The 24,031-nt window shown below is 51.6% G+C and overlaps 1 protein-coding gene and 1 long non-coding RNA gene across 4 annotated transcripts; one reads left to right on the top strand and one right to left on the bottom strand.

Moving 5' to 3' along the window:
* Nucleotides 1-224: 224 nt before the first annotated feature.
* LOC111768597 (uncharacterized) lies at nucleotides 225-20,872 on the bottom strand. The gene is made up of 3 exons (XR_002801040.2): nucleotides 20,682-20,872; nucleotides 3,724-3,762; nucleotides 225-2,665 (listed from the first exon to the last, which is right to left on the bottom strand). It is a non-coding gene; the product is annotated as an uncharacterized lncRNA (long non-coding RNA).
* PCDH8 (protocadherin 8) lies at nucleotides 19,229-24,031 on the top strand. Of its 3 annotated transcripts, XR_011427975.1 has the most exons (4): nucleotides 19,368-21,916; nucleotides 22,057-22,207; nucleotides 22,377-22,584; nucleotides 23,071-24,031. XR_011427975.1 is itself a non-coding variant. In XM_023621666.2 (3 exons), the coding sequence occupies exons 1-3, from the start codon at nucleotides 19,577-19,579 to the stop codon at nucleotides 23,442-23,444; spliced, it is 2,922 nt and encodes a 973-aa protein (XP_023477434.2). In that variant the 5' UTR covers nucleotides 19,229-19,576; the 3' UTR covers nucleotides 23,445-24,031. The 3 variants fall into 3 exon arrangements, 2 of the variants coding, with proteins under 2 accessions (XP_023477434.2, XP_023477433.2); XM_023621666.2 differs by lacking the exon at nucleotides 22,057-22,207 and having other exon boundaries at nucleotides 19,229-21,916; XM_023621665.2 differs by having other exon boundaries at nucleotides 19,353-22,207.

Below are 24,031 nucleotides of genomic sequence, written 5' to 3'. Positions count from 1 at the left end.
CCAGAAAGAACGGTTCTTTTCTTTGAATAGTCTGCCAGCTGGTCTGAGAAAAGCAGGTGCAGATCTTTTAAAATACCATATGTACTCGTGTGCTTTCCCAGCTTCCCTCCCTCCCCCGGCCACAATTTTGAGAAGGGGTTGTTTTGGTGGTTTTATTTTTTTTCTTCTACACAAGTTTCCCCAAGACTACGATGGTCAAAAGCAACAGTCATAAAAACAATGAAAAGTGTTAATACTAGTGATTTTAATTTTAAAGGGGATCTTTAACACTTTCTATGTGAAGTGCTGCCCATGTTTGAGGATATGTCTAACCCACGTGGACCCGCCAAGGCTGTTTTGGGGAAAGGAAGAGAAAACTTGACCTGTATTCACAGGAAGACTCGGCTGAGAAGGACACTGCTCAGTCAGCTTCCTGTGCTCCTCTGTTCTCCTTAGAATAACTGAGGCAAGGAGCTGGGTGGAGTATTTCTTTGTGGTCTCGCCAGCACCGCCATCCTGCCCTCACATTAGATTTTTCCATTTTGTGCCAGAATGAAAATAAAATCGCAAGGCCCTAGCTATCTTTGATACAAGCCTAGAATAGCAACTAGAGGAATAAACAGCTCCAATGCCTCGCTCATTGCTCTTTCAGGTAGAATCCTATTACATTTAAAAGTATCCTTTGAAATTCTGATTAGCCCGAAGCCTTTGAAAGCAGATAGTTATGCAGCAGCCCATCTAACGCAAAATTCCCTAGCTATCTGACAGCTCCCCAGCCTTTTGACCCTACGTCCTCTGGAAGCCTCTGGCCTCCACAACCAGGTGGTTTGGTGTTCAGTGAGGTACAAGCCCCCCTGATGGGCACATGAAGCTGGGGGCAAAGCGCAGAACCGGTCAGGTTAGGGGAATAATTATGCAAACTGATCTGAGAGAACAGAAAGCATCGATATAAATACAATCAGAGGGAGGGACACAGCCTTCATTTATTCACTCACCGTACAAACATTTACTGAGCATCTACTATGCGCCAGGTATGCTGCTGGCTACTGAGAATGCAATGGTGAGAAAAGCAGACATAGCCCCTGCCCTCTGGAACTTAGAGTATGGTGGAGAGACAGATGTTAACAAATGATCTCAGAAACCACAAACAGCAGCTGCTGAGGCCAGGGTGACAAAGTGAGGTCCACAGGGTCCTGAGAGTGTGTGGCGAGGGCTTTGACTGGGCTGCGGAAGCCAGGGAAGGTTTCCAGAGGAAGCTTTGACCTGAGATGCAGAAGATGAAGACGTGAAGGAAGGGATCCAGAAGGGCCTTTGCAGTGGAAGTTGTCCTGGTCCTCAGTGCAATCCGACCTGCACAGACAGTGGGCACTGATTCAGCGGCCTCACTCAGGCAAATACCCGACCTGAGCAGGGCTGAGGGGCTCTCGTCTGTCATTTCAGATTTTCTGAGCATTTGCTCTGGGTAAGACACTGTGCTAGCCCTTTACGACCACTGCCACACCCATTCCTGACAGCCTCCCTGGCAAGTCGGCAGTGTTACCGTCTGCTGACCAAAACAGGTGGAAGACTGGATTTGGCTTGTGGAGCTTCCTTTGCCAATTTCTGGTCCAGAATATGTTGACCTAAAACAAATTAACTGCCATTTATTCTACTAGCAAAACAGCAAAGAATTACATTTCGGGACATGCGGTCTACAGAGAGCCACAGGCAAGTCCCAGGAAACAAAGGAGAGAAACATCCCTTTAAGCATTTGGGAGGGGCTGCTGTAAACCCAGAGTCCGCTGGAGGAGACTGGGAGTGCAGTGGCTTTTCCTTGGCTGAGTTATGGCAGTCTCTCATTGGCTGAGCTGTTGCTAGGCAAGAGGAATTTCTCCCTTCCTTCTTGCTGGGGCAGAAAGTAGTATCACTTCCTGTTGGAGATGCAGGTCCCTCTCTTCCTGTTGGGATCTGTCCTGTGTGCTTTGCTGGCACATGCATGAGAGTTCTCTCTTCTGGCCTCCCAACTCCATTGTAAATGAGGTTTCTGGTTATTAGTTTTCACAAATGCATGTGTAGTGGCTGGAGTGAGAGCAGCCGTCTTGGACCACGAGGTGAAAGTATCTTCTGAGGATGGCCAAGAAACAAGCTAGAAGAAGCCTGAGTTCCTGTTATCGCTAAGGTAGCTTAGTTCCCTAACTACCCAGTGAGCTAGGGAACTAAGGGTCAGAGAGGTTGAGCAACATGCCCAAGGCCAAGCAGCAAGTGAGAGGCTGTACACCAGGATGTGAACTCAGATCCACGTGCTTCTAAGTCTGACTCATCATCCCGCCATTCGTCAGCTCAGCTCAGGGATTTGGCATCCTCACCTCAGCTTCCCAGCGTGGTAGTTCATCACTCGAAGGCTAAGGCTTTCTTCTTTAGGTCTAATCAAAATCTCTCTTGTTTGAAAGTAGCCCATTCCTCTCCTCTTTCATGTAATACAGGCAACAGTTTGCCCACAACTGCCTCATTAAACACACACACACACACATACACCTTTAAATGCTTGAAGACAGAATGTGGGCACAACACCACTCTGCTTTCTCTCCTCCAGGAGCGACAACCCCCGGCCTTCCATAAAGCAGCAGTCTGCCCCCAGAAACAAGCGCAGCATTGCCTGGAGCAGGAGAAGGGCGGCAAGGCTCCCAGCAAGCGGCCAGTCCAGCAGCTGCAGAGAAAGAGACATTTTTGGAGTCAGAGACAAGTTGCAGGGTTTGTCCATAGCCCTTTAATTTTCTATTACCCCGTGATTCTTTCCACTTCCGTGACACTCCCAGATGCTACGAACTGAGCTTTTGGATCTCCCCAAGGAATTCAGCAGTGTCAGATCCTTAGACACAAGACACTCAATCGTCGGAGGAATTACTAAAGGGCTCTCCCACCACTGGTTCCAGGGAGGGCTTCCCACTGACAGCCAAAAGAAAAAAAGAAAAAAGGTGCTAAAACTCAGCTCACTTGCATTTACACCTTGTAAACCTCATTTGCATGTGTCACAGCTAGGTTCCAGTGTGTGGAGCTGCAGAGACAGCCACCAAACGTTGCATCCTGCCAACCCCTGGGCCTGTCAGTCACACCGACCACAAGTCAGTTACGCTGACTCTCCATGCCCCTCCCCACCTGCGGGTGACACAAAGATCAGTCACAAAGTTTTATTTGTGGCCTCAGTTCATCGAGATGGGTGGAAAATTCCGGAGGTGTGCAGAATATAGGACACACCCCTGGAAAATGCGTGCTTCATTCCTTGCTAGAGCTTTAATCCTATGTTCTTCAACGGTCTCCTACTCTGGTGAGTTGGGCTTAACCACACATGAATGGTGTATTAGTCAGGATTAGGCTCCTTAGCAACTGACAGTAGCTTAAGCAAGGTAGAACTTTATTTTCCTCATGTAAATGAAATCCAAAGGACTCACAGGGCGGCTGTGTGAAAACTGGGAACTCAGGCTCTTAGCTTACTTCTCTGCCACCCTCAGTACATGACTTCTACCTCATGGTCCAATATGGCTGCTCTCACTCCAGCCACCACACATGCATCGTAGGCCAGGGCTGAGCAAAGTACTGCTCTCAAGCCAAATCCAGTCCTCCTCCTGTTTTGCTAAATAAGGTCTTATTTGGAACACAGCCTTACCCATTTGTTTACATTTAGTCTGTAGCTGCTTTTGAAGTTCAGCAACAGAACTGGGTAGTCGCGACAGAGATCACATGGCCCACAGAGCTGAAAATACTTACTATCTGGTCCTTCACGGAAGAAGTTTGCCAAGTCCTATTCTAGAAAGAAAAAGAAAGAAGGACAAATAAGGTCACAGCAATCCAGGCCATTTCCCAAAAATCACTCAGAACATTTCTGCTTCCGTCTCATTGCCAGAATTGAGCGTCATAGCCATATCCAGCTACAGGGAAGACTGAGAAATGTAGTCTTGATTCTAGACGGCCACGAGCCCAGCTAAAACTCCAGAGGTGTCTCACTAAGGAAGAAGACGAGAAGCGATTTGAGTCAACTTGCTGTCCAGGGACACTTTTGGTACCACAGACTCAGGGTCTGGACAGAGACAGGCTGACTGGCTTTCTCGGCCGCTACCCCAAGTCCACAGACTGCTTGGCCGCTGGGTTTTAGGTCCTAGACAAGGGGAGAAGGTGTGGAAAGAGGCCTGGGTGAAGCTGAGCCCCTCCCCCTACTGACTATGGCAGAGCCTGCCCCACAAGGACTCCTCGCCTCCTCTACTTTGAGCCACTGCTGGTTTCTGCTGGACGTTACACAGAGGCCCCCTCTGAGGCAGGCTCCCCGGACCAGTGCTATCACACCAGCCACAAGGGAGGAGCCAGAAGCAATAAAAAAGGGGATGAGTTGAGAGACAGAGGCAGAGATAAAGGGAGAGACGCAAGAAAGAGGCCTGAAGAAAGCTTTAAGGCAGGGATAAAACTTTCTTTACAAATATAGGTATGAAAGAACGATTCGTTGCTTTATTTTCCTCATTAAATCGAACTCTAAAACACCATCCTGCTGAACTGGTCAGAAATTCACTGTAGTCAGTATTGGGGTGCTCCCCCCAGATTTGAGCAAAGATCCCAGAGGCCTCTGCAGTGAATCCTCCCATCAATGAGCCACACCAGGCACCCGGGGACACCATACGGTCCCTTCAGGTGAGGCTGGGAGACCCGGAGAGCCAACTCCCTAGAAGCACACCCCCCCTCCTCCCAGCCTGGCCCCCTCCCCAGGGCATGGCCACCTGTTTCTTTCCTAACAGAGGGAAAGCTCCAACCACACCACTGCTCACACCCCCAGACGCGTACCCCATTCTCTCCTCCTCTCTGGTTCTCAGAGTAGCTTTCATTTTTGGCCCAGAACAAACCTTGTAAGCAAGGAAACGCCAAGAGCCTGGCTACCTGTTGGAATGGGAAGTAGTAAGAAAAAGAGTAAAACTTCTATTTTATAGATAGAAATAGAGTTAGAGATGACCAGGCTTAACATCTGTGTTAATATCTGCCAAGTTAACCTCTGTGTATCTCCCCTAGCCTGTATCCATTTGCATGTCTCTCTGAATCTTTTTAGGTCTTGACCCCAGGCTCGTTTGCTCCTGTTGCAGGCGGCGGGGTAGGGTGAGCAGGTGGAATGATGACAGGTCTGAGAGAGAGGAGGACATCTTGTGCGCCCCCTGGAGGCAGGTCTGCAAAGAGCCTGAACTTGCTCTGATGATAAGCACACCTAAATTTCAGCCTATCCTAGAACAATCATTATGTCAAGGTCCTTGTTGTCAGCAGAAATTGATGATTGCTAAGTGGGAAATATCCAGATACTACTGATGAGTGGACTTGGATGGCAACCTGTGCAGAGTTCCTCAGAGCAGGATAAACAGAGCTAATATTCCGCCCATACGCACCAGGAAGGCTGTGCCCGTTGTTAAAATACTGCCAAACTGGTTGGTAAAAATCCACTGCTGTGAACTCCCAAGTACCACCCTAGCCACTTGCCATGATCTCCTCAACTTCCCAAAATCCAGCAATTAAAGCGTCAATGCCTGGCTCAGTAGGAAGCCTGTAGATCCTGCTCCTCAGCTAAGGCCAATCCATTCTGACTGGTCAGGGCCCAGGCCATACCTGTTGCTGAATATTTTGAAATCACCCTAGATGAGAATGTTTTGAAGGAGGAGAAACGTGAGGCAAGGAGAGGGCTCACTTCTGGGGTCACCATGCACAGTTGTGCAGGCTGTTCACTGCACAAATTCTCCTAACTGAAGGAGCCAATGGGAACTGAATCCCAGCCTGTGCTCTTGCCAAGCCATGTGCCCTGCCATGGGGCTGAATCTATCCAGAGGAAAGGCAGGCTTTTTCTAATGTACACAAAGGTGCCGTGTGTTCTAGTAGGCAGCTCACTTCAGAAGCTTTATTTCAATCATCCAGGCCTGAGTGGAAGAGGCCTGACCTAGGATGGGGGCCATAGACTGGAAGTCAGAAATAGATACAAGAGACGTTTTGGAGCATAACACATCTTACCAAAAAACCTGATCGGTTAGAGGTAATGAGGGAGAGTGAAAATATAAACTTGATTCCAATCTGGGAGACTGGAAGACAGTGTGCTACTGACAGAGAGAAGAAGGTCCAGCTGGAGAAGTGATGGGAGGAATTTTGCTTCCTGCCCACTCTCTGGGAAATTATAGCTGGGTATCCAAACACAATGCCCAACCAAGAGACACAGAGAGGAGCTCAGGAGAGGGGTCATGGCTGGAGATGGGAGCTGGAGTCCCACACATTTGAAACCCGTCAGGGGCCTCTGAGAGAGGACAGAGGAGCTAAAAGAGCAGACGGCCCCCTGAGAGTGAGATGGTGGTGAAATCAGGGTGTAGCTCCGTATGATAGAAAACACACGGGAGTTTGCACCATCAGAATTGGATTTAAATTTTTCCTTGCCGTTAACTGGCTAGGAGCCTTGGCAGACATTATTTAATTTCTCTGAGCCTCAGTTTCTTTGAAAATTGTGGTAGTAATACCTACTTTACAGAGCCATTGAGAGAATTAAATTAAGGACGTGAACTGCCTGCACAATGGCAAAGTGCTCAACGCCCGTGACCATTATTAGAAGTATTATTACTATTATTATCAGCAGAGGGTTGCGTTCTAAGTCTTAGGGAATACCAACAGAGCAAGACAGGACACATCCAGAACCAGCCAGGAGGTATCAAAAGGACATACGGTAAGCAACAAACTTCCCAAGATGTGTCCTAGGGCTATGCTTTTTTCTCCTGGAGACAGAATTTAACATATGAATGTGATTTTGATAAATGACATATAATATGAGCTTGTCTGCGAATGAACTAGAATCGCCTCTGAGCTGGGTTTGGCATCGGGAGAGCTGACGTCTGGGAAGGAGCAATGCCTTAAAGGCCCCAGTGAAGAAAGATTCAGTGAAACCCAGATGCTGAAGCTGCCTTGACCAGCCTGGAGTTGGGCAGGAGTGGTGGGAGGGGGCCAGCCCTTCCTCAGGGAGCTGGAATCAGGCTGGGGGCTCTCAGGGAAGAGGGACCAAATGTTGCCGGGTATGGAACCCAGAGCAGGCAGAACAGGCAGGATGGCATTCCAGTCTGGCACTGGCGCAACGCATCTAGGGCATCACAACTTTCTAGAACTGCTGTCCAAGGTACAGGGCCTCCTGCCTTGGCCTGCCCAGTCTGGAACTGAATCTCCGACACTGGGTCTGCCCTGCTACCTCTCCTGACTCACATTTACTAAAATTAACCAGGAGTCTCCTGCTGTTGTGTGGGGGCAAGGAGTCAATATTGGGTCCCTGGTACAACTGAAGGAGATGCTATTTCATTCATTCGTTCATTCTACACATATTTATTGGTGGCTTCTCTATGCCAGGCACTAAGGAGAAAGCAGTGAGTGACCTCCTCTCTAACCGATGTCCAGCCTCTAGCCCCTCCTGACCTCAGCTGAGCAGAGCTCTACTCTTCTCCCTTTACCACTGCCCCACCTCTTGGCTCAAAGATACTGAAAACTTTCCCATGGACTTCAGATCTGGCCTCTCTTTTGCCTTCCAGCAGTTGCCCCAAGCCGCTCCCCTTCCCTCACCGTCCCCCCACCACCACCACACTTGTCTGTAAAACTCACTCCGTGTCCCTTTAGTTTAAGCCTCCCTGTCAGCTTACTGTATATAATGCTTTGCTGTTTGTAAAGGGCTTCTGCATTCTTTATGTCATGGAACCCTCACCTCAACTCTGAGATAGGTGGGGCCAGAATTATTCACTTCATTTAACAAATTTGGAAACAGAATGTTGAAACCAGGATACCAGCAAGACATCCTGTGTCTCTCCACATTCTCTAAATTCTCTCTTAAAATATCGTATTATTTTATGTATGACTTATACCTCGCCCACTTCAAGAAATGTGAATATTATATTGTATTCATCTCTAACAGGAGATATTTTAGTCTCTGGGTCTTTTGGATATTTGTGGTTATAAATGAGCTTGGGAAGTACACAATGGCCATTATTCCTGCCCTACACTTACTCTCAAGTCCAATGCTTGGCCTAAAATAGCCCTCTGCTTCTCACAGGAGTTCCCTGAGCCGTCTCCCCTTCTTAAGTGAGGTCCTAGAATCCAATCTCCTCTCCTGGGCATTTATCACTAAATTTATCACTAACCACATTACACTGAGGTTGTGCAATGGTGTGGCTGCCTTCCCCACTGACCATAATGTCCTAGAGGGCAGAAGCTTGTCCCCCAGTGCCCAGCACTGTGGATGGCACACACAATAAACTAAATTCTCCTCGTTAGATTCTTCCTCCATATTATACACGATCCCTTCTCTTCTGATTTCCCTGCAGAGGAACATTTATCCTCCAGGCCTCCCAGAGTGTCAATATTCATATTCAGGTTGTTCTCAGTATTTGTTCCACGGCCCTGAGTACTTCTGTCTCCGTGATTGATGCCCCTAAAAGGCAGATGGTTTAACCCAAGTGTGAAGCACTCAGCAGAGCGTAGTTCCACACTCTGAAAGTTGCTTGGTAAAATGTTTTTGATCCTGGGAGTCGGTTGATGGTGGTAAAAGTAAAAGCCATTAGGACTGTGATTAATGAAGATACTTTATGCAAGTTTTCCCCAAGCACGAGAGAGAGGACATGTAATCCCATTACCAATACTCAATCTTTCACTCTTGGGGGATTTCCTCACTAATTAGTCTGGAGCTGTAATTTAGCCCATACTTTAAGGAATGTGTCACATGAGGACACTTCTAATTTATTTCTGACCTTCCCTGGATTTAGAGGCGCATATGCCTTTGACCAGCTTTTCTCCCAACTGCTATTTTCCTGCCGCAAAAAAAAAAAAGTAATAATTTGTCCAAGACCTGAGAAGAGGAAGCAAGCTCAGAGCCCATACCCTGGCTTTCAGCCTGTCTAACGGTTTTGTCCAGCTCTCCCACTGTTCCCTCAAGCCTGCCTTCTGATGACCCAGCAGAAGCAGCTTTACACTACATTACTAAGATTCTGAAATGGACAAAGAAATGTAAGCAGAAGTGAAGTGTGTCATATCTGGGTGGAAACTTGAAGAGCCAATGCACAATTGGCTGCATTTGCTCTTCCTTCTGCCACATCAAGGAGAAAGTCCCAGATGGTGGCTACTTCGTCAGTCTGGGTCCCCAGGTGAGGATAGCATACAGCACATCCCCCAGGCCAGCTGTGATGGGCAGGCAGAGTATGCAAAAAATATACTTGTTGTTTCAAGTCACTAAGATTTGGGGATTCTTTGTTACTGAAGCATAACCTGGCCCATCCTGACTGATACAATTCTCCTAAGTTGGAGAACTCCTACCGCAGACTTTGACGAGCTGCATTTTGCTGTTGCCCCCTGAATTTCCTCTTGGAGGCATACCTCCACAGTTGTCCTCAGTAAGCAGTCGTTCTGATCCTGGTAGATTCCATGGCTCCTTATCACTAGAATCATCCTCCAAAATATTCTACTTATGGCATTCCACTCCTGGAAAAAGCCACTCCACTTCTGCTTTTCCAGAAATCCAGCAAAAGCCTCTACTTGGGTTTGATGGAAAAGTGTGTAATCCATCACACATCCTATATTGTTCCCTCCTCCCAGCTCCCAGCCCTGAAGGATGCAGGGCCCGGCAGGGCCCCCTGGCCACTGAGGGAACAGGAGTCACCCAGTCGCCATGTTCTGACAGCCTGTCACATTATTTTTCCCTGTGGGGGCTCTGATCCCTCCATCTAACCCTCTTCTCTGTCCTCTGAGACCATGGGCCTCTATACAAGGCTCCCCAGGCAAAGCAAAGCAAGATTAATGCCCTACAAATGGCCGGCCGTGCCCGAGAGGGCTCTCGGTTCAATGCGTGGAGCAGCCCATTCTTCCCCATCCCGGGTTCCCACACTGGACACCAAAGCGGGAGCTCGGAGCCAGGGCAGCAAGAATTCAACCTTCATTCATCCCCAAACACAAATGATCCGCCACACTCCCCTAATCTCCCTCTCGCCTAATCTCCCTGGCCCTCTCACCTCACCTCCTCAGCATCCTTCTGAAGGCACTCCAGGCCTTCTGGGACTGACAGGTGATTCACACTGCCCTTTGGACAGAGGAGCTGGAATCAAGAGAGGATTCAGAAAGTTTTGGGGGGGAAAATACTCATTTAAATATTGGCCACAGAGCCTCCTATCTCCTATTCTTGCTCCCACCAAGGGACCTCTTTCCCCGCTGGCCCTTATTAAAGTGCAATGTGTTGGAGCACTGCAGGCTGGATGATGGGCTAAAGCATCATAAATTAGCATTAATGCCGGTGGTTATTTGCATCCCAGTTCCCAGGACATCCAGGTAAAAGCTTCCTAAGGGTTCGGCCTAAGAGCAAGACTTTGGGGACCTCCGGGGGCTGTCGAGAAATACATATAAGAATGATTCCATCTAAATTCCCTGAGAGGTTTCGTAGACCAAAGCACCTCTGAAGGACAAAAAGACAACTGTAAAATTACCTGAAAATAAATGCTTCTAAAGTGTTCAGAAATAATCCAGGGTGAGGGGAATGGGGAGGCCGATAACTAATCCATCAGCTCTTTTTTTGTTTTTATGCCACATCTAGACTTTTTTTTTTCCCAAGGCCTCAGCCTGTCACCATGCAGTTTATCAGCTGTCACTCCATCTCGATTCTGGGTGACGTGAGATCAATGGCCTAAAACTGCTCTCAGATCTACAGAGAAATTTATAACACCAGGCTCTGCCATGCCCTGGCTGGGCCGGGTCCCAGGCCTCTGAGGGTGAGGCTGCCATGCAGACTTCATTTCCATTTCAAAAGTGGATTGTGACCCACTTGGAGCAGGCGAGTTCAAGCCGTCTGATGCAAAGAATGGCCTGAGTCAGAAGTCTTCCGCACTTACAGAACAATGACTTTGAGGGAAGGGAAAAAAAAGACTGGTCAACGATTAAAATTCTTTCTGCCTTGAAAAGGCTCTAATTTCCTGCTTCAATTTCTTTTCAATCATGTGGGATTTATTAAAAACAAAACCCAAAATTTGCAGCAACATGTTTTAGGCTCTGAAAGCAATTCATCCATCGAATTTATCCAACTACAGAGTTCCCGCACATGGTTTAAGCAGACATTTGTGGTTCTTTTGCTCCTCACTGAAGGCTCCTTTGGTTATCTACACCTCTTTTTTCCACCATGTACTCGGTAATCAGTCCTAATTCTGCCTCAAAGTTCCCATGACCCATAAACAAGTTCCTAGGAGCCCAGGCCACATCCTACATCCCACACTTTCCAACCAAAGTGAAGTGGGCTCGGCGAGCCGAGGAGTTGAAAGACAGACTTCTTGGACTCTCAAGGTCTAGCAGTAGTGCTCCTTTATTCAGAGAATAGCATGGGGACAGGAGCCATGGGCAGGGAAGGGCTGCAATGTGTTGAGGGTTGGGGCTAAATTTATAGGCATGGGTATGTGACTTATTTTTACTAGACAAAGGCAAGATGATGTAAAAGTTAATTAAATGGTATGAGTGCAGGTGGGGTCTGGTTATGGCGTGGTTGTATAACTTTAGAGATGAATCACATAGACGGACAGGTAGGCCAGGACACATTGGGCTTCTCTCCCTGGGGCAGACTAGATCCACATCAAAAGGGCTCCAGGGAAATCCTTAATTCCTGCCCTCACATTGAATCTTCAGGCAATGAGGGGAGCACCGGCTCTCTGTCCACACCCCCAGGCCGTGGCCAGCTGCGGAACTGCCGGCTTCCGCCCCACCACCGTTTCTCTTGGGCAGACGGCCAACGAAGACATACTGAAGTGACTCTAGACTTGCTCCTGGCTTTTCTGAACAAAAAGCCACCTGCTTTTTCTCCCCACCACTGCTGTGCTCCTGCACTGCCCTGGGAGCCAGACTTCAGAGAGAAGGCTCCCAAGAGGAACCACGGTCTCCAGGGGACTGTGATGCCCAGGCTTCACCAAGCTGTTCCTTCCGCGCTGCTCACTTCAGCGCCCTCTGGCTAGAGGAGGAGACAGGACCGACACATCAGCAAACACAGTCCCCTGGCTGAACCCACAGACAGCAAGTGCTATCTCCTCTCTGCCCGGAATCTCTTGGGATTCGGCCAGGTCACTAACTAGCTAGTCACTGTTCCCTAACCAGTCTCTTGAGAGAGTTGCCCTTCCCCTCTCTGCCAGATCAAAGTCCGCCAGTGTAAGCTTTTTGCTCCACTTCCCTTCCCGCCCTTCTTTCGCACTCCCTTTTCCCTGGTGAGTCTATTGATTTCAGGGGTGACATCCTTCAACAGCTCCCCATTGCCTTAAGAATAAAACTGGAACTCCTTAACATGGGGTATGAAGCACCTACCTGCTCGCCCTGGCTGTCTTCACCCCTATGCCCCTACCCCAGCCCCTCATGGCGCCCTACACCCCAGCCCTCAGACCTTCATGGCCCTGAGCTTGCTGGTCGTCCTCCAGCAGGAAATGCCCTGTTCATCTCCACCCCTCCCTCTCTCCTTCTACTCCTAGCTTGTTTCTACTCATCTGTCAAAACTCAGCTCAGATGTCACCTCCCCCGGGTAGCTTTCCCTGAGCATGCCCACTCCCCAGCAAAATTGGGCCCCCTCCTCTGGGTTCATACAGGCATGCAGCACACACCTGCACCACCGCTCTTGACGTGTGGCACGGGTCCAGGTGTTCCACTCTCCCAAGGACTGTGGGCAGCAGCAGTGTGAGACTTCATCGCGGCACTCCTCACACACAAGGAGGATGCCGTCTCCTCTTCTACCTTCCCGGCCTCTGGGCTGGACGGAAGGCTCTATGATTCCTTTAATTCTTTCTTCTTAATAAACTTTTTATTTTAGAACAGTTTAAATTTACAAAAAGATTGCATGAAAGTACAGAGAGTTCCCATAAACTCCATACCCAGTGTCCCCTATTATTAACATCTTACATTATATGGCACATTTGTTACAATAAATGAACAATATTGACACATTGCTATTATCTAAAGTCCATTCTTCATTCAGATTTCCTTGGTTTTTCCCTAATGTCATTGTTTTTTTCTTGAGGAAATTAGCCCTGAGCTAACATCTGTTGCCAGTCTTCCTCTTTTTGCTGAGGAAGACTGGCCCTGAGCTCACATCCATGTCCATCTTCCTCTACTTTATATGTGGGACGCCTGCCCCGCATGGCTTGACAAGCGGTGCACAGGTCTGCACCTGGGATCTGAACCAGCAAACCCTGGGCCAGGGAAGTGGAACATGCAAACTTAACCACTGCGTCACCAGGCAGATCCCCATAATGTCATTTCTTCTTCCAAGATACCACGTGACATTTAGTCATTGTGTCTCCTTAGGCTCCTCTTGACTGTGACCGTTTCTCAGACTTTCTTTGTTTCTGGTCACCTTGACGGTTTTGAGGAGTGCTGCTCAGGTATTTTGTAGATTCGAAGATTGTATTTGTATCTTGAAGATGGAAGATGTCTATCCTTCAATTTGCATTTGCTGTTTTTCTCATGATTAGACTGGGGTTTTGTGTTCTTGAGGTAAAGTGCCATTTTCATCACATCAAGGGTACACATTATCCACATGACCTGTCACTGTTGATGTTGACCTTGATCACCCGGCTGAGGTAGTGTCTGTCAGGTTTCTCCATGTAAAATTACTCTTTTCCCCTCATTTCCATACCATCCTCTTTGGAAGGAAGTCCCTATACACAACCCACACCAAGGGATGGGGAGTTATGCTCACCCTCCTAGAGGGGAGAATATGTACATAAATTGTTTGGTATTCTTCTTTTTTTTTTTAAGTATACACTTTTTTTGGTGAGGAAGATTGGCCCTGAGCTAACATCTGTTGCCAATCTGCCTCCTTTTCTCCTCTCCAAAGCCCCAGCACATAGTTGTATATCCTAGCTATAGGTCATTCTAGTTCTTCTATATGGGACACTGCCACAGCATGGCTCGATGAGCGGTGCGTAGGTCAATGCCCAGGATCTGAACTGGGGAACCCCCAGCACCGCCAAAGCAGAGCGTGCAAACTTAAGCACTGGGCCTTGGGGCCAGCCCCTAGTATTCTTCTGATGGGGAGATTCGTCTCTTCTCTCCCATTTATTTATTCATTCCATCACACATTTATATCAGTATTGATCATTTGCTCTTTAATCTCTGTTCCCACAGCACCTACCACGTAATCTGGCACTTAGTGAGCTCTCAGCAGTGTTGGTTGAGAGACTGAGGGTGTACGGACTGACTTGTGTCCCCTCAAACTTCACAGGTTGAAGCCCTAAGACCTGGTACCACAGAATGTGAGTGTATTTCGAGACAGAGCCTTTGCGGAGGGAATGAAGGTTAAATGAGGTGATAAAGGTGGGGCCCTATTCCAATAAGACTGGTGTCCCTTTAAGAAGAGAAAGAGATGCCGGGGGCAAGCGCAGGGAGAGAGAGGGCGGCCATCAGCAGCCCAGGAGAGGGGCCTGAGGAGAGAGCAGCCCTCCCAGCACCTTGATCCTGGACCTCCGGTCCCCAGAGCTGCAAGAGAACACGTCGCCGCTGTTTAAAGCACGCAGTCTGCGGCATTTGGGGATGGTGGCCCTAGCAGACTAACAGAAAGCGGAAGCACAGGGGCCAACGTTTTTTACACACTGGTTCTGTGCGTAAGTCCCAGGAGGTCACTGGTGCTCCTAGGGTCCTAGGAGGGAAAGTCCTGTGGGATACTCCTGCTCCCCCAGAACCATGGGTTGCTGTCCATTAAATATTTGTTTCTGTGGTGGTTTCAGTCACGACACACGGCTTCTGCGGAAGTGGGTGGTAAAAATGTCTACTGAAAATTCTTCTTTGTCATCCTGTGATCTTAACCAGAGAGTAAAGAACCAAAAGATTTTGAAATGACATGAAGGTGGAAAGTTGCTTGAGCCTTCACACAGCCATTTTCTCCTTCCTTTGGGATCTATACACCTACCACCATATCTATTATTATTTCCAGGAGGAGAAAAAAAGGAATCAGAAGGATAATTGTAACTAAAGCAAAGAAGCAGATAGGAAAGGGAGAGGGTTTTTTTCTTTCTGAACAAATCACTCACCTATAAAATGAGAGGTTTAGATTATATGGCCTCTGATGTTTCTTCCCTGTGCTTTAAAAGGAAATGATAACTAATGTGTTCAGGGCTTCCTAAGCACTGGATATGGTATCTTACGTGGTCCTCAAGACAACCTTACAAGGTACTATTTTTATCCCCATTTTGCAGATGAGGGAACTAAGATACAGAAAGACCAAGTAACTTGCCTAGGGTCACACAGCAAATCAGTGGTAATGTTCAGATTTGAACCCAAGCAGGATGATTGCAGAGCCTGTGTTCTGTTTCTTATCAGGTAAAGTGGGTATTCCAGGGTGAGCTGATGGACAGAACACACAAAAGGATGAGTGGCCCCAGATCTGGAAATAGTCCAGGGTTTGTGAGCTTCTGGTACTGGGATCAATCTAAAATTAATGTTTAAATAACAATTCCCTTCACCCCCAAACTGTTTCATTGTCTGACTGCTGAGTTTGAATGAGAGCTATAGAAGATGCTGCTCTGTGGTTTGGTATTAAAGTTTAAAAGTCATTGTACTGGTATTGACAGCCCAATAAGGTGGGGGGGGGGGGGGTGCAGGGAACTTCTTAAAAAATAGAAAATAAGCATTTGGGTTATAGAAAAAACCTCGGTTGCATTTCTAGAGAGTAAAACCCAGCAACTTAGGAATTCTAAGAGATTTCTCCAAAGTGTGCTTTCGTTAACAAGAATGAACTGGACGCCCCTGAAGAGCTGCCTGTGTTCTCGGCTTGGCCGAGCACTTGCTGCAAACTTCTCTGGAAGATTTATCAGATGGGGTGAGCCTGTAGGAGGAAAAACGATGGGCCCTGAGTTTTTGGCGTTTTTTTTTTTTAAGTTAAAAGGTTCAAAAATAACCCCTCTCCTCATCCATCCTTAGAATTACACTTCCCAGCAAAGCCTAGTTCCCTTTCCTGGTAGATATAATCCTAATTAAAAATAAATTACATGCTGTATAGAACTTGAAATGGAAAAGATAATCCTATTACATATGAGAATATATCCTGATTTTCTTTCCCGCTAAACTGTGGGAGATATCAGATCAGGCTGAGCCCTCCATTGTCGCCGCTTTGAAAACTTTCCTAGGGCCCTAATCCGTCACGTGACGCCGGTGTCAATCTCGGGGTCTGCACGCGAGTTTCACAATGCGGGCATTAGGCTCGGTGACAGAAACCCAGCTTTGCGGAGCCCGCAACATTTGCATTCCGAGAAAACGCCGGCCATTGTGGGGCTGTGTTTGTTCTCAGAATTTCGAGACAGTTGCCGACGAAGTTGCTAAAACCGAGAGAAAGGGGCTCCTTTGAGCCTGCCCAGGCCTTTGGTATGATAACAAGTCGATTTGAGCAGCTTTTGTGGGGCCGGATCAGCGCCCGGGGAGGGCGAGCTCCCCTCCCTTCCTGCGGCCCCACCTCCCCGGATGGTCTGCCTCCCCGGGGAGTTGCTGTAGGCGCTGATGCGCTATTTTAAATCGTATTTCCATAATCTGGGGGCTGCAGGCGGCGGGGCCAGGAGCTCACTCTGCTCGCGTGCCTTCACACCTCTACGGCCGCCTCGGAAAGGCCTCGGCTCGCCCGCCGCGCAGCCGTGCTCGGCGCTCTGCTCCCCGGCTCTCCGCCCGGGCTCCGCGCTCCGCGCTCGGCGCTTCCTGGCGCCGCCGCTGTCGTGGCCACTTCCGAGCGGTCGAGGAGCTGGCAGCGGACAAAACGCGTTGGACCTGCTGCTAGCCGCCCCACACCCCTCCCGCCTCTTGCCTTTTGCCAGCTCCCCTACTCTTCCCTTTGCCACCTCCGCAAGCACGTCTTCGTTTATTTCAGTCTTGAGAATGAGCATTATGACGTGGAAGCGATTTGAGTAAAAACATTAGGTAGTTTCGATGTTCTGGCCTAACAAAAAAACCCAAATTTAAAAAACGCGCGGCTGGGCTCCCGCGGTCCAGCCTAGAACTGCGGGCGCGGGGGGCGCAGGCGTGGGGTCCGGCTCCCAGCCACTCGCGGGCGGCCGGGCTCTGGGTCAGCGTCTACTCACGGGAACAGCTGAAGACATCCTTTCTCTGCGACTCCGGACCCACTGCCCTCTCCCTCCTTGCCCTCTCCCCGGGTGCTCGGCTCAACAGCAGCAGCGCGGCGCGGACCTGACCTCCCCGGGTTGCGCGCGTGGCACCCGTGAGGCCGCTGTCCAACTACCGAGTTCTGAATCTGTTCGCGTCTGGGCCGACCAGGGAACAGGGGTGAGGAGGGAGGGCGGGACCACCGGAGCGCCAAGGGTCACCAGGAGGTCTCAGGCCGGAGTGGGTGTGTTGCAGGTCTCAGAAAGAAGACAGACAATTCTTTGGGCTGCACATACCCTCCAAGAAACGTCTCAGGCGGGAGCAGAGAGAGAGCAAGCTATTAAATGAAAGATGGGAGGGAGAAAAAAAGCGGAAGAGAAGCCTGAGAATTGGGCTCCTGTAGGGGGCGTAGCCCTTTCCACGTCCCAGCGCGGCTGCAGTTGCCCGGTCTCATCGCTTTTCGCACTCCCGGGGCTGCAAGGTGGAGGAGGCGGGAAAGGGAACCGAGAGGTACGACCGCTCTGAGAAAGCCCCCAACTACCCACCGCCCCACTCCCTCGATCTCATAAGAGCTTTTACTTATTGATGGCTGGAGCTGCATTTTTTGCTCTCTGGCAACTCTGAGCACCTCTTTCACCCTCGCTCACCCCCAGTACCCACTCAGCTCCCTTGCTCGTCTCCCTACTCTGGGGAGAACTCCTGCATCTCTTCTGTGAGGACCTCAGAACACATTCCCTCGGGTTTGAGGGAGAGGAAAACAAAGACAGCATGCTGACAGCAGGGCTAAAATCAGGATTCAGAATAATGTTTACTGAATGCAGTCTGCTTATCAAATCCATCACCTTTAAAAAAAAAATCCTTCCATGCGTGACTTTTGTTGTTACCTCTCCTCCTTCGTTTGTATTTGCATAGCTTGCTCAATAGAGCTCTTCAGTAAGAATTCCTCTTGTTCCTCCTTGGAGCCCCGTCTCCCTGGTCTCCAGGGATGCTGAAGGGGGGATACCTGTGGGGGCAGAGCGAAATGCCTGGCCAGCTCTGGGACCCACCCAGCCCAGAGTTTGGCAGTGCCGAAGCTCCACACTGTCGTAAGCAGATGGTTAAGCCCCCCCAGGTTCGTGCCAGGTTTCAACGTCATGCTGTGGTTTTGTTCTTCTGGGACGGGATGAGAGTAACTTCCCAGAGCGGCCCTATTAGAACAGAAAGAAAATCCTCTAAATAGGCGGAACAGGGCATCAGGAGGGGAAGTTCTCTAAACGCACTTTAATACGAGCCGGGTATTGTGTGGAATTCAGCGCCCATCACCGTTTAGCGGAGAGTTATGGCAGTGATTGGGGATGAATAGAGGAACATAATGGATACATGTGGCGTTTGCTCATTATATTCAAGTTAGCCCGACTCCTCTGTGGAAACTGTTCAACTTTCTCTCCCCTTAGCTTGTCACAGTGAAATAATACAGACATTGGGGCCTCCAATGGGATCGCCTGCCACGCCATTCTATTTCCACTGCTAATGAGGGCTTCATAAGCCTTTGATACAGTCTGATCTTTGAAACCTTTCCAAATCTACTCAAGCCTAAGCTAAATCCTATTTGGAACTTTTTTTTTCTTTCCCTGCTAGCGCCCAGGGCTTAAGAAAGCCATTTGGACAGTGACATGCATACTAACACATCGCAGGGCTCTTTTCTGAAAGAGAAGTGGCAGCTCTGATCACTGGGGCTCACACGAGCAAAACACAATCGCGTACACAAATTTGAATAAAATCAATTTTCCTTTATCCTTCAGGTTCCTTAATCGAGAGGCTATCCGGGCGCCGTGGGAAGCAGGGAGAGAAGATGAACAGAGCAGAGTCTCCCTCGGCAGAGCAAGTCTGTGCAGAGAGGTCTGCGAGCGTTAAAAAGACTCCGAGATGCAAAACGCAGAGAGTGGGTGGGAGGTCCGGGCCGCTGGGGTGAAACCCCAGGGTGTTTGCTCTTAGTTCAAGCAACCGGTATGGGAGGGGCATAATTAACAAAACCATCCACTTCTTTTATTCCTGGCGACCTGTGCCAACTTCTCTACATGCAGGGCGCTGACAGGAAAAGGAAAAAAGCAAAAGGACTTAAAGAAACAAAGGAGAGATTCCCTAATTTTCCTTCCTTGCTTTCCCCTCTAAGCCTTTCCACATTACAGGGATTGTTAGCGGCTGGTGTAGGAGCGGCGCAATGGTGAGGGTGCCATTGGCTGCCCGGCTCGGGTGATTTGCATATCGGCGGCTATAAAGGAGGAGGCGGCGCGAGGCTGCGCAGCTCCAGCAAGGAGAAAGGAGAGAGAGTTGCCGTTTGAGGGCGGGTCCGCGCGTCCTTAGAGCCCGCCGGAGCCTCCGAGCTGCAGCCCCCAGATTTCTCCCTCACGGAGCTTGCAAAGATCGTGCTCCGAGGAGCCCGGGACTCTACGCCCGCACCAGCAAACCAGAGAGGAATCTTCCTCAGTCTTTTGGAACAGCACTTGGGGCTGGCGGCATGAGTCCAGCGAGGCGCGGGGGCAGCCCCTGCCTTTTCCCCTTGCAGCTCTTCAGCCTCTGCTGGGTGCTCTCAGTGGCCCAGTGCAAGACAGTGCGATACAGCACCTTTGAGGAGGACGCCCCTGGTACGGTCATCGGGACCCTGGCTGAGGACCTGCATATGAAAGTGTCCGGAGACACAAGCTTCCGCCTGATGAAGCAGTTCAACAGCTCGCTGCTCAGGGTACGCGAGGGCGATGGGCAGCTGACCGTCGGGGACGCGGGCCTGGACCGCGAGCGGCTGTGTGGCCAGGCCCCTCAGTGCGTGCTGGCCTTCGATGTGGTCAGCTTCTCGCAGGAGCAGTTCCGGCTCGTGCACGTGGAGGTGGAGGTGAGGGACGTCAATGACCACGCGCCGCGCTTTCCCCGGGCCCAGATCCCCGTGGAGGTGTCCGAGGGCGCAGCGGTGGGCACGCGCATTCCCCTGGAGGTGCCAGTGGACGAGGACGTGGGTGCCAACGGGCTGCAGAGCGTGCGCCTGTCCGAGCCGCACAGCCCCTTCCGCGTGGAGCTGCAGACGCGCGCGGACGGCGCCCAGTGCGCTGACCTCGTGCTGCTGCAGGAGCTGGACCGCGAGAGCCAGGCCGCCTACAGCCTGGAGCTGGTGGCCCAGGACGGCGGCCGCCCGCCGCGCTCTGCTACAGCCGCCCTCAGCGTGCGCGTGCTGGACGCCAACGACCACAGCCCGGCATTCCCGCAGGGCGCTGTGGCCGAAGTGGAGCTGGCGGAGGACGCGCCCGTCGGCTCGCTACTGCTGGACCTGGACGCGGCCGACCCCGATGAGGGCCCCAACGGCGACGTGGTGTTCGCCTTCGGCGCCCGCACCCCGCCCGAGGCGCGCCGCCTCTTCCGCCTAGACCCGCGCTCGGGCCGCCTGACCCTGGCGGGACCCGTGGACTACGAGCGCCAGGACACCTACGAGCTGGACGTGCGGGCTCAGGACCGCGGCCCCGGGCCCCGCGCCGCCACCTGCAAGGTCATCGTGCGGATCCGCGACGTCAATGACAACGCGCCGGACATCTCCATCACCCCGCTGGCCGCCCCGGGTGCGCCTGCCACCTCACCTTTCGCAGCTGCTGCCGCCGCCGCTGCTCTCGGAGGGGCAGACGCGACCTCGACTACTGGGCCTGGGACACCAGAGGCCAGCGCCATCTCGCTGGTGCCAGAAGGGGCGGCGCGCGAGAGCCTGGTGGCGCTGGTCAGCACCTCGGACAGAGACTCGGGAGCCAACGGGCAGGTGCGCTGCGCCCTCTATGGGCACGAGCACTTCCGGCTGCAGCCGGCCTACGCGGGCAGCTACCTGGTTGTGACCGCGGCGTCCCTAGATCGCGAGCGCATCGCGGAGTACAACCTGACGCTGGTTGCTGAGGACCGCGGCGCGCCCCCGCTACGCACCGTGCGCCCCTACACAGTGCGCGTGAGCGACGAGAACGACAACGCGCCGATCTTCACGCGGCCGGTCTACGAAGTGTCTGTGCGTGAGAACAACCCCCCAGGCGCCTATTTGGCCACGGTGGCCGCCCGGGACCCGGACCTGGGCCGCAACGGCCAGGTCACCTACCAGCTGCTGGAGGCCGAGGTGGGCCGCGCAGGGGGTGCCGTGTCCACCTACGTCTCGGTGGACCCGGCCACTGGGGCCATCTACGCGCTGCGCAGCTTCGACTATGAGACGCTGCGCCAGCTCGACGTGCGCATCCAGGCAAGCGACGGCGGCTCCCCTCAGCTCTCCAGCAGCGCCCTGGTACAAGTTCGGGTGCTGGACCAGAACGATCACGCACCGGTCCTGGTGCACCCAGCGCCAGCCAACGGCTCCCTAGAAGTGGCGGTCCCCGGGCGCACAGCAAGGGACACGGCCGTGGTGCGCGTGCAGGCGCGGGATGCGGACGAGGGGGCCAATGGGGAGCTGGCATTCGACCTGCTGCAGCAGGAGCCGCGAGAAGCCTTCGCCATCGGCCGCCGCACGGGGGAGATCGTGCTCACTGGCGACCTCTCGCAGGAGCCGCCAGGCCGCGTGTTCCGGGCGCTGCTGGTCATATCCGACGGCGGCCGGCCCCCGCTCTCCACCACCGCCACCGTCAGCTTCGTGGTGACAGCAGGCGGCGGGCACGGGCCGGTGGCGCCCGCCAGCGCGGGCAGCCCAGAGCGCTCTCGCCCACCTGGCTCTCGGCTCGCGGCGTCCGGGCCGGCGCTACAATGGGACACGCCGCTGATCGTCATCATCGTGCTGGCAGGGAGCTGCACGCTGCTGCTGGCTGCCATCATCGCCATCGCCACCACCTGCAACCGCCGCAAGAAGGAGGTGCGCAAAGGGGGGGCCCGCCGGGAAGAGCGGCCCGGGGCGGCGGGCGGCGGAGCCTCGGCTCCCGGCTCCCCGGAGGAGGCCGCCCGGGGAGCCGGGCCCAGGCCCAACATGTTCGACGTGCTCACCTTCCCTGGCAGCGGCAAAGCGCCCTTTGGCAGCCCCGCGGCCGACGCGCCCCCGCCCGCGGTCGCCGCGGCCGAAGTCCCGGGCTCGGAGGGCGGCAGCGCCACCGGGGAAAGCTCCTGTCACTTCGAGGGGCAGCAGCGGCTCCGCGGCGCGCACGCCGAGGTGAGGCCTTCCTTCGGCAGGGCGCCCCCCTCCGTGCTCCGCGGACAGGCTGGGGGAAGAGACTGGAGGGGTCTGGGTGGGTGTGCGCGGGAGATGCCTAACCTGTGGCACTTTTTTTTGTTTGTCTCTCGTCCAACCCCCACCCTCCTCCCCCTATTCCCTGCTGCAGCCGTATGGTGCCTCCCCCGGCTTCGGAAAGGAGCCGGCGCCCCCCGTGGCGGTCTGGAAAGGACACTCTTTCAACACCATCTCCGGCCGAGAAGCAGAGAAGTTCAGCGGCAAAGACAGCGGCAAAGGGGACAGTGATTTCAACGACAGCGATTCGGACATTAGCGGGGACGCCCTGAAAAAGGATCTCATCAACCACATGCAGAGTGGTGAGGACTCTTTTTCCTGCCTAGTTCAGCATTCCTCCTCTCCCTCCCCTCATGCCTCTGCTTGCCCCATCTCCATCTCCGTTCCCAGACCCCTTCCTTCTTCCCCAACTCTTCTCAGTCCTGGAGGTCCGGATCCCGGCCGACCAGATAACAGTGAATTTCAAAATGCCAAGTCGAGGCTGCCACACCATTTGAATAAAGCACACTTCCATCCTGTTGGGCAGAGTAAGGGGTGATGCTAAGTGAGGAGGGGAATTCTGCTTATCAAATTGTTTTGCTTCCAGCAAAAGAAGCTGAGCCCACTTGGTATTAAGTGGCTTTACAGGAAACAATGTCCCTTCAAATGGTTAATCACTGGCCTTCCTCTTCATGCACGCTTTCCTTTTCAGCCACCCTGACCCTGTCTGACATTGTGCAGATGGAGGCGGAGGTGTGTGGAATGTCAGTGATAATCATCATGCTCTCTCCCTTTCTCTTTAATGTCAGGACTGTGGGCGTGCACGGCTGAGTGTAAGATCCTGGGCCACTCCGACCGCTGCTGGAGCCCATCCTGCGGAGGGCCCAACACGCATCCCCCGCCTCACGCGCCAGCCCAGATGTCAACCTTCTGTAAGAGCACGTCCCTGCCTCGGGATCCTCTGCGCAGGGACAATTACTACCAGGCCCAGCTGCCCAAGACAGTGGGGCTGCAGAGCGTCTATGAGAAAGTGCTACACAGAGACTATGACAGGACAGTCACTCTGCTCTCCCCACCCCGTCCAGGGAGGCTCCCAGACTTACAGGAGATCGGGGTGCCCCTCTATCAGTCCCCCCCTGGCAGGTACCTGTCCCCAAAGAAGGAAGCCAATGAAAATGTGTAATCCCACGCTGCATGTCTTCACACATACACAGGTCACTCCGAGACGCCCCTAAGTTATTGACCGGTTTCAGTGTTGTATATATAAATATGCAAGATGTGCCTTAAAATGAAGTTGTTGGAAGCTATTTCCAATCACCTTGGTACTGTTTGGTATTTGCAAACAAAAATGTAGTTAATGTAATTTTTATGAAATGTGTGCAGTATTTAATTTTTCTTATCATGCTATTGACTTTAATTTCACTTGCAGCTTGCCATTTTCTTAGTGTTTTTAACCTGTACATTGTGTAATGTAATGTTTGTATATAATGAAATTTTGTTATATTTTTATATAATAAAAGCTAAAGTGGAAGTTGTTGCCAAAGGAACTGTCTGTAAGACAAAAAACAAAACGCGTTGGAATTACTTAACGGAAATTTATCTTTCACCTGAAACAACCTAGTGTCTGAGAAGTTTTGCCTTGCCAAGTATAACATATATCTTGAGTCTGTGGTAGGTTTCAAGTTCGATGTTATTTAATTACATTTGGTTTTCTGTAAACCATGTCACTTATAAGCACAGTAATAAAGGATTTGTCATGTGTTTGAAGAA

This window comes from Equus caballus, chromosome 17 (assembly GCF_041296265.1).
Source record: "Equus caballus isolate H_3958 breed thoroughbred chromosome 17, TB-T2T, whole genome shotgun sequence".
NCBI lineage: Eukaryota > Metazoa > Chordata > Mammalia > Perissodactyla > Equidae > Equus > Equus caballus.
This window is presented reverse-complemented; position numbering and strand designations above follow the sequence as displayed.